The sequence below is a fragment of the Plectropomus leopardus genome, chromosome 8 (assembly GCF_026936395.1).
Source record: "Plectropomus leopardus strain MGB_pleo_1.0 chromosome 8, ASM2693639v1, whole genome shotgun sequence".
Classification (NCBI taxonomy): domain Eukaryota; kingdom Metazoa; phylum Chordata; class Actinopteri; order Perciformes; family Serranidae; genus Plectropomus; species Plectropomus leopardus.
Genome location: NC_142183.1, coordinates 21,374,342 through 21,389,544, shown reverse-complemented (window position 1 = coordinate 21,389,544; position 15,203 = coordinate 21,374,342). Strand labels below are relative to the sequence as shown.

The window sequence follows — 15,203 nt, the reverse complement described above, 5'->3', positions numbered from 1 at the left end:
AGATGGAATCGGTTCTTTTTTTTCATTACAGAATATTCAGATTAGGGAAACACATTTTATTAATTCTTGATACAAACCCGTGGAGGAATTGATACTTGGATTTTTTTCTTCAATCAGTTCTTCTAGAGAGACTGAACATCATCCTGCAGATACAACTTCGTAACTGCAGATGCATCTTGCAGAAGATTGGCTCCTTGTTCAAAACAAAAAAAAAAAGTTTCATCCACTAGCAGAACTGTCCTTCGTATAACCTTAACCTTCAGGAGTGTCTCCTCTGAACCTTTTTTCTGTCATGTCCTTTCTATATCCTGTTGGACATAATCCTAGTGTTGAGTCTCCTGAAAAACGACCTGCTTTTGGACAGTTTCAGCTTCTTCTTCCAATCCTTGTTCTTTTTCTGGTAGACAGTGTCCCAGCTGTCCTCCTCCTCATCTCCCACCCAGGGAACCCAGGCTCCTCCATTGAGTTGCGGATCAGCCCGTTGGTCCTCTGATGGGTACCTTACTGGCACTGCAGTGCGATTATAGTACGCCAGTCTAGCCAGCAGCTCTTTGACAACATCTGGTCTCTGCTCAGAAAGATCAAAACGTTCGTAGGGGTCTCCGGAGATGTTGAAAAGCCACAGAGATTTCCGGGGTTCAGTATGGCGCTCCAGGTTCCACCAGCTGCCAGGGAAACCCGGAAGCATCTGTGGCGGTGTCCAGTCTCCATAGCCGGGGTCTCCTGTTAGGAGTTTCCAGTCTCCAGCTCGTATGGAGGCCTGAACAGCTGTATTCCAAATCCCATATCCTTTCTGCAGGGAGCCGCTGCGTGCATGGTTATACAGAGGGTCAATGTTGTGGAGGATCTCAAACCTGGGTGACTCCTTCCCCTCGCTGATGGCTTCCCAGACATCAAACCCATCCACCCCCTCAGTCAGGGAGTCATTGCCGCCTGCTAATCCCACCAGAGTGGGGTACCAGTCAGTGATGTGCACCAGGGCTTTACTCACCCTCCTTTTCTTCCTCAACAGAGGACTGTGGACGAACCCCAGACCCCGGATGCCGCCTTCCCAGTAGGTGCCTTTACGTCCTCTGAGCGGCCAGTTACTGCCGCCAGATAAAGGCTGGCCACCGTTGTCAGTAGAAAAGATGATGACACTGTTCTGGTAGTAACCATACTTTCGGAGAGCGTATGTTATATTATGCACTGCCTCATCTACAGCTGAGACCATAGCAGCATACTTCCTGCGCGCCACGTTTTCCAGCTGGCGGTACGGGTAGATGTACTCCCGCGGAGACTGCAGGGGTGTATGAACAGCCTGGAAGGAGAGGAAGATAAACAGCGGCTGAGACTGAGGGTCGTGGGTTGCCAGGATTTTGCGGACTCTCTGTGTGTAGAGATGGGTGGAGTATTTGCCCCTCTGACCCCAGGCGACCGACTCCCCCTCATGGAGGTCGAAGCCACACCGCCCGGGGCCATCACAGGAGTCGTAGGTGTAGTAGTTTACGCTGCCTGTTAAGGAGCCAAAGTATGTGTCAAAGCCACGGCGAGTGGGCAGGCACTCCTTCTTGTAGAAGCCCAGGTGCCACTTGCCGACCATGTGGGTGGAGTAGCCGAGCTCCTGCAGTCTCTGTGGGAGGGTGACCTGGTCAAAGGGCAGGCAGTTGGGCTGGCGGGGACGGATGATGGAGTGCTGCAGGCCGGTGTGAATTTGGTACCTGTATGGTTAATGATTAATAAAACTGTCAGAACGATAACTGTGCGATCAGTAATCACATGCTTAAATAATTACATACATACTCACTTCCTGTATATGACAGGAAGTGAGAGAAGTAGAGAGAGAGAGAGAGAGACCCCATTTACTCCCTCGGCTTTGTGTGGTTAACAAATGTTAAAGACAGACAGGCCACATAGGAGATGTGAAAAAGTTTGACACCTGCATTCTTGCTGTTTTATAATATTTGTTTGCATATCCAGTGGCAGAGCTTCTGATAGGCAAAATAGGCAGGCGTCTAGGGTGACACCCAGAGGGGCTAGCAGAAAATGTGCATTCAATAAATACAATAAACAGATAAGATAATGAAAATAATAATAATAAAAAGAAATGGGAGCTTCAAAGCAAGCATCAAACACTTAATGCACCAATTTTAGCCTTCTCTCCACCAATTTGTAGTGTTAATGTCTTAAATTGTGTCAAACAAAACTCCTTTTGCTTTTGTGTTCCAAATATTGAGGGGCCTAAACATGACAATAAGAAATATTTCATCAGAATTATATATTTCTAAGATCTCATACTCAGGTTGATGATAAAGGAATTCAAAATTCATTTCCATTCAAAATTGGAGTAATTCTGCTTTATCGGGGGGTTATCAGGGGTGTTGAAGTGGGGGGAAAGTGGGACTGATTACACAGGGCCCAAATGCCTAGAATAATAAGTTGTTTGTTTGCAGCTTATTATTTCTTAGTAATCAATTCTATAACTAATTCAAAATTGGTTGATTAAATTGGTTGTAAGACTGAACTGTATACAACAATAATGGTCTCTCTGAGGCCCCTTTTACCCCTTGAAGGTGCAGTTGGCTTGATCCACTCCTGTACTATTGATCTCTAAACACAGTTAAAGCTGAGTGAGTGACCTCTCATGCTGCTGGAGCAGCAATACTGTCCTGTCCTTCCCAAAGAAAGGGAAATCAGGTTTCCAAAGAGAAAAGGAGAAAGAGAGGAAATGAAAAGAAAGCAAAATGACTGTGAAAAATAAAATCAAAAGGTGCTTGAGAAAGATCAAGACAGGAAGGACAGGGGGCCCACAGAGACCACTCAGCCACAGGGCCAAGAATCTGGAGCTACGGCCCTGCGAGTTAAAGCATGAAAAAATGAAGTGTCTATTAATATGTAAAAAAAAACAACATCTATGATAATTAGGGATCGACAGATGGCTGATATTTGGCATTTTGCCGATTATCTGTATCAGCATTTTATTTTAATGATCACTAATAAAATTAATTTATTAAAAAGTGTTCTTTACTAAGAAAGTGTCAGCATGAGAGGCACTTTTATTTTGTAAAACCTCTAGGAGCTCTTTTTGTGTATTATTTTTTAATTAAAAATTTCACTAGAATTTCTTAAAGAAAAGTTGCTTGAAACTTGCTGTATATGATGCTGAAAGTTTCAGTTTTTATTTGCCAGAGGCATTCAATCCAAGTTGTGTTTTGGAGTTTATTATATTCCAAATTCTAAATATTGACAGAGAGATTTTAATTTCTATTGTAAATGCATATCAGTTCCGAATATTGGTTATCGGTCTTAACTACTAATAATCGGTATTGACCCTGAAAAACCAGTATTGGTCGACCACTAATGCAAATAATTTGATTACATCGAGCGGTTTTTTTTTTTTTTTTTAAACAAATCCTGCAAAAACTCAGCAGTTGGGCCAAAGGCTACATTTGTTTTCTATCACTATCAACAGTAAAAAAAAAAATAAATAAATAAACCTGCAGACAGACAGGTTATCATCATTTAGCCAGTCTTTAATCCAAAGAAAAGGAGCATTTACCTGCCGGTGATGAGCTGGCTGCGGGACGGGGTGCAGATGGGCTGGATGTAATAACTTTCCAGCTTCACTCCGTCCGCGGCCAGTTTATCCAGCGCCGGGGTCCTGATGTCAGAGCTGTGGTAGCCGATGTCGTTGAATCCCTGATCGTCCGTCATGATGAAAATGATGTGCGGAGGCTGCGGGACAGGTGAGGTGTCAACAAAAGCGTGTTCCGGCTCGTTTTCCACCTGATTGGGACTCATCATGTCCCAGGTCAGGTACCCGAGGCTGAGCAGGCTCATCATAGAGAACCCGGTCAGAGCTGTGGTGGCCATGCTTCCTGTGACACAAAGTCAAAGTTTCAGTCAGCAGATCATTGTGCAGAGAGGCTGAGGGTGAAAAGTCTTAAATCTCATCTGATGTCGCAATTGACCCTTTGAGCCCTCAACAGCAGTCCGGCAAACAGAAACCCATGTGCCACTCAAAGAAAAGCTACGCCTCCATCCTGGCGGACTCTCCAAAATGTTTCAGCCTCCTTAGAAAACATTTCACTCTCCCCAGTGGTCCCACTAACTCCGCCTCACTGATGCCTCACTGAAATAACATCAGCCCCCTGCCACCCAAAAGCACTGACAGAAAAGACATTTCTACTGCACCCAGGTGCTTTATTTTTTGCTGAAATTGGATAATCCTCTGAGAATCAGGCAGCAGCACCTTTTATTAAAGTTGTAGATAACCTGTAATTTATCTATCTATCTATTTAATGCAAAGTTCAGTCTTTCAATTAATTTATTCAGCTAATTTTTATGTAGTTATGGTAATTATTACTTAGAAATACAATATTTTTAATTGCAAACAAAACCAAAGCTTTCATTTCAGGCTTTTCTCTCCTTAATCACTGCCACTGAGCGTTAAGGTTCATCACAAATCTCAAGGCCTTTACTCACCATTGCTCCCTGTATGCAAGGGTTGGCTATCTTGCACTGTCCATGCATAGAACTAATCACTGGCATGTCCTTATTTATAAGGCATTTCTTAACTTGCTTCCTCCTTTAACTATGTAACAATATCCATCTGACACATGCTAGAGGCTACCATCTGACCTCTGTCAGATATCACGCATTTGCAAGACCTACTCTTATTTGTCTGTAAAGTTTGTGTTGTAATGGGAAAAGAAAGGCTTTTTGGCATGTTGATCCTGCAGTGTGGAATTTGTTTTGGGTCTCATAGATAGATAGATAGATAGATAGATAGATAGATAGATAGATAGATAGATAGATAGATAGATAGATAGATAGAGAGAGAGATATCAGCTTCAGCTGCTTCACAAGTTGTTAAATGTGAGGTTTAATAGAGGCAGACTCATCAATAATGAATCCTGTATAAATATACAATCACACCGCCTTCCTCTTCAGTCATGCTGTTTCATGGTAATTTCATTTCAATGAACCACATTCCCAAGTTTACAAATTACTAGAAAGCAAGAAAAAAAATCATTCCCATCTGACCTGGTTTAGCAGCAGATGACAGAGACTCCACAGAAAGACCCTCGCTCAGAAAAACACGGTGTGTGGGGGAGATCTGAGTTTGAGGGCAGCTGCGGGGCCCTACAGACACAATCACTGACACTGTTCGCCACTCCACTCCACTGCACTCCCAAACACTCTCTTACTATTCCTGCTGTTTTTCGAGTGCTGCAGAGCTGAGGAGAGAGACAGAGCAGGCTTCCCAGACTCTGATAACATCTCCAACCAGGCCTCAAAGAGCCACTTTACAAATCACCCAGCAGGTCAACAGAGAGCAGCAGGACTGCACAGCCTCAGCCACAGCTCCTCCGTGAATGTACTGCCCACAACATGTTCTCTGAAGACCTTCATCATGCTGCAGGTTAACTTTGACCAAGAGTCAAGGAAATTCTGTGGAGAGATGTGAAATGTAAAACAACCAATGCCCAAAAAACATTCAGAACATTTAGTTTTTAAGGAGAATAGATCAAGAGAGGAGTATTATTAAGCAACATAGCTAATAATTGAGTGTAGGAGGTGACACAACATACATGTCTTTCAAATTGTCCATGATGTGAGATTAGACGGTCCTAATGTGCCTCAGATAAGAAAGACATGTTAGCCTACACTCTGAACATAAACCAATGTTCAGCGTTTCCTATTTATTTATTGACAATTTATACATTTTAGTCTGTTTTACAAGATGGTATATCCATTTATTATTCTAAACATTTTTATCTATTATTATACTTTATGCAGTTATCCCTTCATTAACCAATTATCTACCTTTTAGAGTATTTTATTTATTTATTATGATTATATTTTTGTATCTTTACCTTTTTGTCTAAAGGTTTCATCCCGCCTCTGGTGTTTTTATGGTAATGTTTCTTCAGTTTTTTATCCATGAGCTAGTGTACTACTGTGTGTGTGTGTGTGTGTGTGTGTGTGTGTGTGTGTGTGTGTGTGTTTGTGTGTGTGTGTGTGTGTGTGTGTGTGTGTGTGTGTGAGAGAGAGTGGGGGTGGGGGTTGGGGGGTTTATTGTATGAAGCACTTTGTGTTACAGTTTTGCCTGTATGAACAGTGTTACACAAAAAAGTCTGACTGATTGATGAAGTATGCTACGAGCACAGTCAGTTGTGTTACACCATAATACACTTAATGGAATTGTTGTTTAATCCCAAAATATTGTACTGATTGAAGAAGAGGCTCAAATATTTCCACCTTCTGTACATTCATTTTTGTATATGTCAGAATATCATTGTCATTTTAACACCTAATTCTGTTAAATAACTCAAGGTCACTGAGGTGAAACATGACCTGCACATAAAAACACACGCTGGAAGGTAAAACATCACACCTTGCAAATGTTGATATTGGTTATGGAGAGACATGTGGGCATGGAGGTCGCAGGGTAGCCAAAGGAAGTATGAGCCTCCCATAAAGGGCATGAAGCTGCGGCCGGGGATGTTTGCCCAGCAGCAGCGGCAGCAGCAGCAAAGGCATCTTTGGAACGGAGCTTCTGAGTTTAAGGCAGGTCAAGTCCGGAAAGAGAGAGAAGAAAAAAATGATTGAGGTGCACCTGAAGTTTTACACCCTGTTGTTTATTTATGTAGCTTTCCTAGAGGGAGCGGCATGGACAGCTGTAGGTCTTCACAAAAATGCCACCAAAAACCAGAGATGTTGTGAAATCATACTGAAGGGCTTGATAATACTGAACATGCGTGTGTGTGTGTGTGTGTGTGTGTGTGTGTGTGTGTGTGTGTGTGGGTGTGTGCGTGTGTGCATGCGTGCTGCCAGGAAAGTAAGAGTGTCCAGGTCTTTTGGGCAGCTTCACCTATGAGATGTGACTCATCTGTTTTCTGTTGGTCAGAGGTGTAACTGCGGCAGCTAACCGGGTCAACAACAACTCCACTCACAACCAACAACACACATAAACTGACACAAACCAAGTGAAACACACACACATACACACATAAATATTAACACAAGCATGCGCCCACATACTCATCACACACTTAAAAGCGTGCAAAGATGTTGACGGGATGATACCGCAGATATATCACAGCTTAGCTCATCCCTTTTTGAACTTGTCATATTGCCAATATAAAGAATTAGCCAAGAAATGGTTTGATGACAGTATTTATGGAAACAGTTACCTCACAATACACCACGAGTAGGGCTTTCGTCGACCCTTAAATGTTGAACAAACACCATTTTTGGTTTCTGGGGATTATTTTCAGTTATTTGTTTGTCATAACTTTTCTTGCCCTGCTGCTTAAAATGAGCTAACAATTTATAAAAAAAAAAAAATATCTTAATTCATTAGCATTCTTGTAAATCTCTGCTGTCTGATTCCAGTAAAAACCACGATTTAAACACACCAAGCAGTCGTGGCAGGTAGAAGAAGAAGAAGTAGAAGAAGAAGGTCAGTCTTATGAACCATTCATGCTGAGTTGGCGTTGCTGACCCGTTTGTGACTCAGTGGAAATTTCAGTTTTAGTCTGTAGATCACATTCTCAGACTCTTATTTCATCCTTTTCATCTTTTTAATCACTCTCTCCTGCGCTCATAAATATCAAATAAGGCCTTTCTAGAGAGATGTTTTAAGGGGAAAATGTATCTTTACTAAATAAAGATTTAAAGATGTGACATTGCAATCAGGCTACCTCAGAAACGCACAAAGTTGCACTTAATAGGCCTGTGAACATTGTGGCATGTTTGTCGTGCATTATAACTTATCAAAGAGGACGTGAACAGAGCGTCGTGGAACATCGTAAATTTAACAAGCTTCCTTTTCTCTGTACTACATGAGCTAAAGGGGATATATAAAAGGCAATCAAAGCATGGTTTCATTTAGAAGAATCTCATTACATGTAATGAGAGGGGCTCATGAACAATGCATGAGAGCTTTTCACTAGTAGCTTGTGTTAACAATTCAACTTTTCTTCCAAACCTGTTCTCAGAATAAATGTTGGCGTTGTACATTTCTGCAAACCATACAATACTGTACGTTACATTTGCATAATATTAGCCTCTGTAGATATTTTTAAACTTAACATTTCTTTATGTATTTATAATGTTTTGTATTCTATAACTCTGTAAAACACTTTGAACTGCCCTGTTGTGTAAAATGTGCTATACAAATAAAGATGCCTTACTTTTCCTTATGTTACAACACCGCTGTGATCTTCTTTTGGTTTTGGCACAAGTTATGGTTAAAAAAAAGATAATGTTTTGGCTTAAGACACCTAAGCTCTGTGGCATAAATGCCACTGGAAACGCAGTGACAGTCTGCTAAAAAAAACACCCACATTTGGTGGCACAAACAATAAAAAAAACAGTGCGGGCAACACAGTGACAGCCTGCGAAAAACACCCATGTGCACCGTCTCATTTGAAACTGGAAACACAGAGACAATCCATTAAAAAACACTACAATTTGGTGGCACAAACACAAAAGAACACACATTAAGTTGCATGATGACCACTAGAAACACAGTGACAGTCAGTGGCACAAACACTAAAAAACACCCATGTTCTGTGGCACGTACGTGCCACACACAGCTCGCTAAAAACCATCAACATTTGGTGTCTAAAATGTCATAGGAAAGCAGCATGTCTTGCTTAAAAACACCCTCGTACGGTGGCACAAACACCACCGGAAACAATATTTGTTGGTCTTGAACATTGGTCTGCTGTGTCTTGTTTAAGTGCCACGCCTTTCACAATCCCCTGATTACAAAATCAGCTCATCTGCATGTAGTTAGAACTATGAAACATTGATATGATACATATGAAACATACTAACATATCTACTGTGGTTTGCAAAAACATACAATGCTGATGTTTCTTCTCTCAACGGGCCTGTTTTTTTTTTCTGTTTCTGTGGTTATATTTTCTTACAGTGAGATCAAGAGTAAGCACAACAAAGAAAATGAAAAAGCTGTATAAACTCATATGTGTTTTAGGTTCATTAACCAACTCATAATCTTCAAACACACAGAAACACAGACATACATACAACTACTTCTCACTTGTACGTCACGCTCCAACCAACTTCTAAGTCTTTTACTGGGGAACCAAGAAATACAATAATGAGTTGAAAGGGAAGCAGAGGCTGGGGGTGCTGCCGCTGCTGCTGCTCTGTGTCGGTCGGCACCAGATGTTGGCTTTGGCTAAAGGAAGAGGTGCTGTTACTGAATACGGCTGCTCCCCTTCACCATGAACACTACGCTCTTTCTAATCAACGCAGCACTGCCAGTAAACCTGCACATTACTCCCCCTCTCTGCCCAATTTTCTAATCTGAGTAAGACTGGATGGAGGTTTTCTTTCTTCCTGTGCACCAAGCCCAGAGCCAAAACCTTCACTTCAATAGAAGAGTGTTCAGCTTGTCGCCCCTCCACAACATACAAAAACACCTTTGTCTCTAGAGTTTGCTTAACACCACCTTTTTTTGTCTGTCATCATTTTTTCAACATCGGTTCATCAAATCAGGGGTAATTTTAGGGCAACAGGGTCACTGACTATTGCCCTACAAAGGCAAACCACAGTACCTACAAAAGCACAGAAGTTGAGAGAAAAAAAATCAAAGTTTTTTAGTCTTGCACACCCTGAAACAGGTAGACTCTTTGTAATGCCTTATGTTATGCCTCTTAAGGGTGATTATTTTAACACCCCCCCCCCCCAAAAAATTTCAATAGAACCCACATAAATGGGATAACTAAACATGAATGAGTGCAGATACAGTCCATCTCTGCTAATTTTCAAAACATGCGAAAGGAATTAAAGATCTACTGTGTCGAATTTAGGAGGACATATCAGCAGAAATAGAATATAATATTCACAATGTTGTCATTAGTTTAGAAACACCCGAAACTAAGAATTGTTGCATTTTTGTAACCTTAGAATGACCTGTTTATATCTACATATAACAGACATACATAACTACAGTAGTCCAGAAGGGACAAACAAAATACTGGCTTTAAATAAAGTAGGGCCATCTGTGTTTTCGTGTTGGCCACTGTGAAGCCTGATTTGTGACAGAGTGTTTGACACAAGTGTTGCTCAACAGAAGTTAAAGAGCAGCACAACATAGTTGCACAAGCGTTCCTACATGAACCTTCTCACCACAAGGTCGGTGGATTATCTTGAGTAACCAGGTTGTTGCAAGAAGGAGTAATTGCTGCAGAGTTTTGGAAATGTATGTTCTTTCTTTGAGCACCATCAACCAAATGCCATCTGTTACACTGGAGAGAAGGTGTACATCTCTACAGCACATATCTCCAGTACTCAGCAACTCAGTAATAAACAATATAGATTGATAAATATTACTACAGGTAAGAAGAAAAATATATAATTCTGATTCTGGGGTGTACTGATTCTTTACTTTGTCATATTGAGAGGATATTGAGCAGGGAAACACAGGCCTTTGGATGCAATACAGTAAAACAAATAAAAATAAAAAACAAGTGAGTAAATTTAGTTCTAGCATAGCTATGGTTCACTGTGGAGATCTCACCAACAGCTGGCCTTCACTTGCAATCTTTGTCTAGATTGATGAAGAGCAGTGACTGAGTGCAAACAGATCAGTGACAGTTACTGTCATTCACTGGCTTTGTTTTGTTTTGCAGTTAGTGCTAATTTAAAAAAATGTTTCTCACAAATCTTAATCCAACTTTGATTAAATATGCAGGTACAAGCTTTAACTTTATGAAGATGATATGATAACAGCATAACAACTACTCTCAGTTCTTCTCGGTTTATGAGATTTGGGTGTGGGTAAGCCCTGCTCTAGCAGTGGATGTGGTTTACAGTTTCAACAGCCACAAGCTCCACTTTCAGTATCTGCAGAGCAAGAAAAGAACCGTTTGAATATGTTAGTAAAAAAACATGATGTGTTTCAATCAGTATAAACAGCCCAGTTGCATTCAGCTAACATCTCCTCTCTCTGCAGCCGTTTTAAAGTAATCACAACATACCATACTAGGCGGGACCTCACAGGTGAGTCCAGGGCTCCAGCGCTGGCCTCAGCCCAAGACTAAAGGTGTGTTTGATTTGGCTCTTGAGCATCCGCAGCAGCACCTGGTAAGGAATGCCAGACACAACACTTCATTATGACCCTCCGGCAAAGCCACCTGGATGAACATCTGAAAGGGAATTAATAATTGGACTATTGGACTTTGTGTGTTTGTGTATGTTAAATTTTCTTTTGCTTTTTAATTCATGAACCCATCAGTCGTATTATTTTAGAATGAGATATTAACATACATCTTAAACTGTACTTAAAATAGTTTTGCTACTGAACAAAAAGGCAGGTTGTAACCCATTAAAGGTCCCCAAAAATAACAAATCTCACTGGGTGTAGTTGTAGGTAATTACCTGCAGAGTGAGCACAGACGTGAGCTGCTAAACGTGTGGAATGTAAAGTAGATTTATTTCCTGTGAAACAGAGTGCCATTTACAAGTGTAACCTGTACAAACATCCCAGTCATTTTTACTACATGTCATCAAAGCCGAGGGAAATGTCCTGCTTCTTTTTTTGTTGTGCCCAGCCTCCTCTGCATCTCCGAACTCTGTAAAATGCTATTTAACGTATCAGTTGAACATGTGGTGATATTTAGAGGGAGAGTGGGCTGAGGAAATATTACATTTCCAATTTTATAAATTGCTATTCTACCATAAAACCTTGGTGGTCTGTGCCATCAACACTAGTAGGAGCTGAGTCAGCCTCGTAGAAAGCGTGTTTTGCCAAACCTGTGCTCTGTGTGTGTGTGTGTGTGTGTGTGTGTGTGTGTGTGTGAGTTGCTGAAATCAAGCTTGGTGTGACCCACTGAGCACTGACGTTGAGTTTGGAATACATACTGCTTTCCTTTCCTGGTTTTGCTCTATGAATGGGACTCTTTCACCCGTTTGCTCCTGCTGACCCTCCGCTTACCCAATACTCTCCTCCAGTTTGACCCAAGGTCTCCCTACCAGCTCTCTCAGATCCACTGCCCAGACACCCTCAGTTCCCAAACCAACTAGCTGAAATTAAAGTCACACTTTTATCCAAAATACACCTGATCGACGGGAAAGTGACCTTCCTGACAGCTTTAAAAAAGTTAGTATGAGTTGTCAATTTGATTTGATAGCTCATGGATCGCCTGGCTCTGTGGTTGAAGGATGTTTTTCCAGCATGGATAGATTTAAGAGCAGAGCTGAGTCAAGAAACCTAGAGCCATAAGAGTAACAACGGAAAGGGCAGGCAGAATGGACGAGACGGTTTATTTGAAGACTTACAGGATAATGTTGGTGTTATTTCCTTAAGTAGGAGCCAGTGAGTTCTGTTGGCCCTCTGCTTTCATTTCTCACTTTTAGTGTGAAATGAAATTAGAAAAAAAGACAATGGTCATTTTCGGTTTGAGTTATTGCAGAGAGCGGGGGAACAAAAAGGAGCAACCACAGTGAGCTGAGGTGAGATGAAGAGCTGCACACCTTCAACTTTATAAGGTAATCAACTTCTTTCACTGCGCCCTGCTGTCTGCAGACTCACACTCCGTGCAGCATGAAATCAGATCAGGGTTGCCCACAGAATAATGCAAAAAAGCCAATGATTGCCTAACATCTTTATTGAAATAACAACAGTCTGTTTTACTTCCTCCAGAACTCTTTGACCTGTTGATATACCATATTTGCTGTTAAAACCAGTAACTACAGATGTCGCCAAATCAACCAGGACTGAAATCTTCAAAGTTGCAATTTTGCAAGTCCAGTGATTTGGGGTTAGAATTTAGGGTGATATTGGCAGAAATGCAAAATAATATTTCAGAGTATGTTTTCATTAGTTTATAATAACCTGAAAGGAAGAACTGTTTATAACTACATAAGGAGTGGGACCCCTTCAACAGAGTCCCAGAACTCAACAAGCACTGGCTGTAAATATGGCCATTCATGGAAAAGCCTTCTCCCATCAGCCACAGTAGTTATCCTACCCACTCAGTTTCATTTGGTTGCAATCTGCAACCATAGCTACTAGATGACACAAAACCCTACACACAAGACTTTTAGGTTCAGGATTAAATGCGGGACTTGTAACTTGTAATGGAGTATTTCTATGTTGTATTGTAACTTTTACTTAAAGAAAAGGATTTAAATTCTTCCTCTAACACTGGCCCCCTTCAGTTTTTGTTATATAGTGCAGTGGTGCATGGACATGAATAATCCATTTATGAGGTGTATTCTAGTTATGATCATATTTGGGATATGGTCTTTACATGAGCACAGAGAAATTGGACTATCTAATTCCACTTATACACCATAGTTTTTTTCAACACAGTACTCCAGCAGACATATTTGCATATACAGTTACAGTAACATTATACAGTGTTTAAATGCTCAAACACATAAACAGGATACTCCAAAAACCTGATCATAAACAGGTCATTCATGTTCATGTAAACGCACTCCATGATTTTAGGGGATCTTTGTTATTCAGGACAGGAGTGAATTTTATTCTTGAATAGACAGGTTGCATTTTAAAGGTTCCAAGAATAAGTGGGCACAATGTTTCTGACATTTAGAATATTTTGCTTCAATGACTGAAAGAATTATAAAAGTTAAATAGATACCCTAAATAAACAACAAAATATTAAGAGAATAAGAATCACAGAGATAAGCGCTCTTTAAGATTCAGTTTAAGATTAAGTGGGATTTAGCGGCATCTAGTGATTCCAATTACAGATTGCAACCAGTTGAAACTTCTCCCTGTTAGAATTCCTTCAGCTTGTATTGCTCTGCGGTGTTTTACCAGGAACCAAATTATCTGCAGAGGATTCAACACAAGTGATTCACACCAGTTAAATCACTGAATGAAGCAGTTTTACCTCACAAGTCAGTGCTACTGCTCACTCACTACATGTTAATGTGTGCTCACCTTTTTTCTCTTATAACTTTAGATCCTTGGGGTCAGGAGGTTTTCACTGTGAGCTGAAATATCCGCAGAGGTCAACTCCTCTCCAAAAAACTTGAAATCATGTGATTTCAACCTGTAAAAAACATTGAAAAAAGCAGATTCATATCACAAATCAGTGGTTTCCCAATGCTGCTCTTTGCAGATGGGCTTCCAACTATGGTGGATGGTGCATAAACGCAGAAATGCAAATGGCCCTACGTAGAGCCAGTGTTTGGTTTGTCCTTTCTCAGCTACTGTAGAAACATGGAGGTGCAACATGGTGATCTCCATAAACAAATGCTCGCTCTCTATGTAGATATAAGGGACTCCTTCTAAAGTTACGAAAACAACAACATTTTAAGGTATTATACCCTAGAGAAAACACACTTATTATATTTTATTCAATTTTCTGCCAATATATCTCTCTAAATTCCACAAGCTGAATCTTTAAACTTGCTTTTTTCCCACACCATCAGATCAGTTACTGCTTGGCGTTGCTGTCCCTGAGTTTCTGTCCAGAGGGTGGCGACTGTCTCAATGATGTAGAACCAACAGAAAGTATGAAAGACTCTGCAGAAAGTGTTGAGGAGACATCCTTGAGTATTCAGGAAGGCACGTACTGCCAAAAATGCAGATCAGATCACTATTATGATCTCTTCCAGTAAAATCAGATTGGCCCTTGGGAAAATCACTTGTAAGATTAAAAACATCCAAATGGTGCAGGCCTTAACTTGTTAAAGGGAGGGGCTCGTCTGTTCATAGTCAGGCTTCCTTCCTGGGACAGGATATGCAACTGAGCTGAAATTGAGCTAAAATGGACCAAAATCATAGGAAAAATGTGGAAATAAAAACAAGTCTGAATTGCTCAGTATAATAGTGGAACCTGTGTGATATAGCCTAATGCTTAAATATATATATACACACACACACACACACACACATACATATATATATATATCCTACATGATATCTATGTTATCACTGTGTTTTATTTTCCATTAGCTTATTAGATAAGGCTTTATTTTAATTACAAATATTTTGCATGGACCAAGATGGTCTGTGCCATGGCTGAACAGAGGCTGTTTAGCGGAAGAACTACATCTCCCATGGTGCATTGCAGCCGTAAATGAAACTACATCCTGAGTTCAGAGTTCAGCCTGCTAACGTGCATGTTTCAGTGAGTGGTGTGGCTCTGTTAGGCGCGTGGACAGTTTTAATATGAATATACTTTTAAGTTAGTCGTGTGTGTCGC

General features: G+C 40.8%; 1 protein-coding gene across 4 annotated transcripts; it reads right to left on the bottom strand.

Annotated features, from left to right (window-relative positions):
* Positions 1-41: 41 nt before the first annotated feature.
* On the bottom strand, positions 42-15,060 carry LOC121948376 (arylsulfatase I). Of its 4 annotated transcripts, XM_042493768.2 has the most exons (6): positions 13,934-15,060; positions 11,001-11,103; positions 6,380-6,541; positions 5,026-5,433; positions 3,539-3,857; positions 42-1,700 (listed from the first exon to the last, which is right to left on the bottom strand). In XM_042493768.2, the coding sequence occupies exons 5-6, from the start codon at positions 3,850-3,852 to the stop codon at positions 302-304; spliced, it is 1,713 nt and encodes a 570-aa protein (XP_042349702.1). In that variant the 5' UTR covers positions 3,853-3,857; positions 5,026-5,433; positions 6,380-6,541; positions 11,001-11,103; positions 13,934-15,060; the 3' UTR covers positions 42-301. The 4 variants fall into 4 exon arrangements, with proteins under 4 accessions (XP_042349702.1, XP_042349699.2, XP_087937275.1 ...); XM_042493765.2 differs by lacking the exon at positions 5,026-5,433; XM_088081149.1 differs by lacking the exon at positions 5,026-5,433 and having other exon boundaries at positions 6,380-6,538.
* Positions 15,061-15,203: the final 143 nt, after the last annotated feature.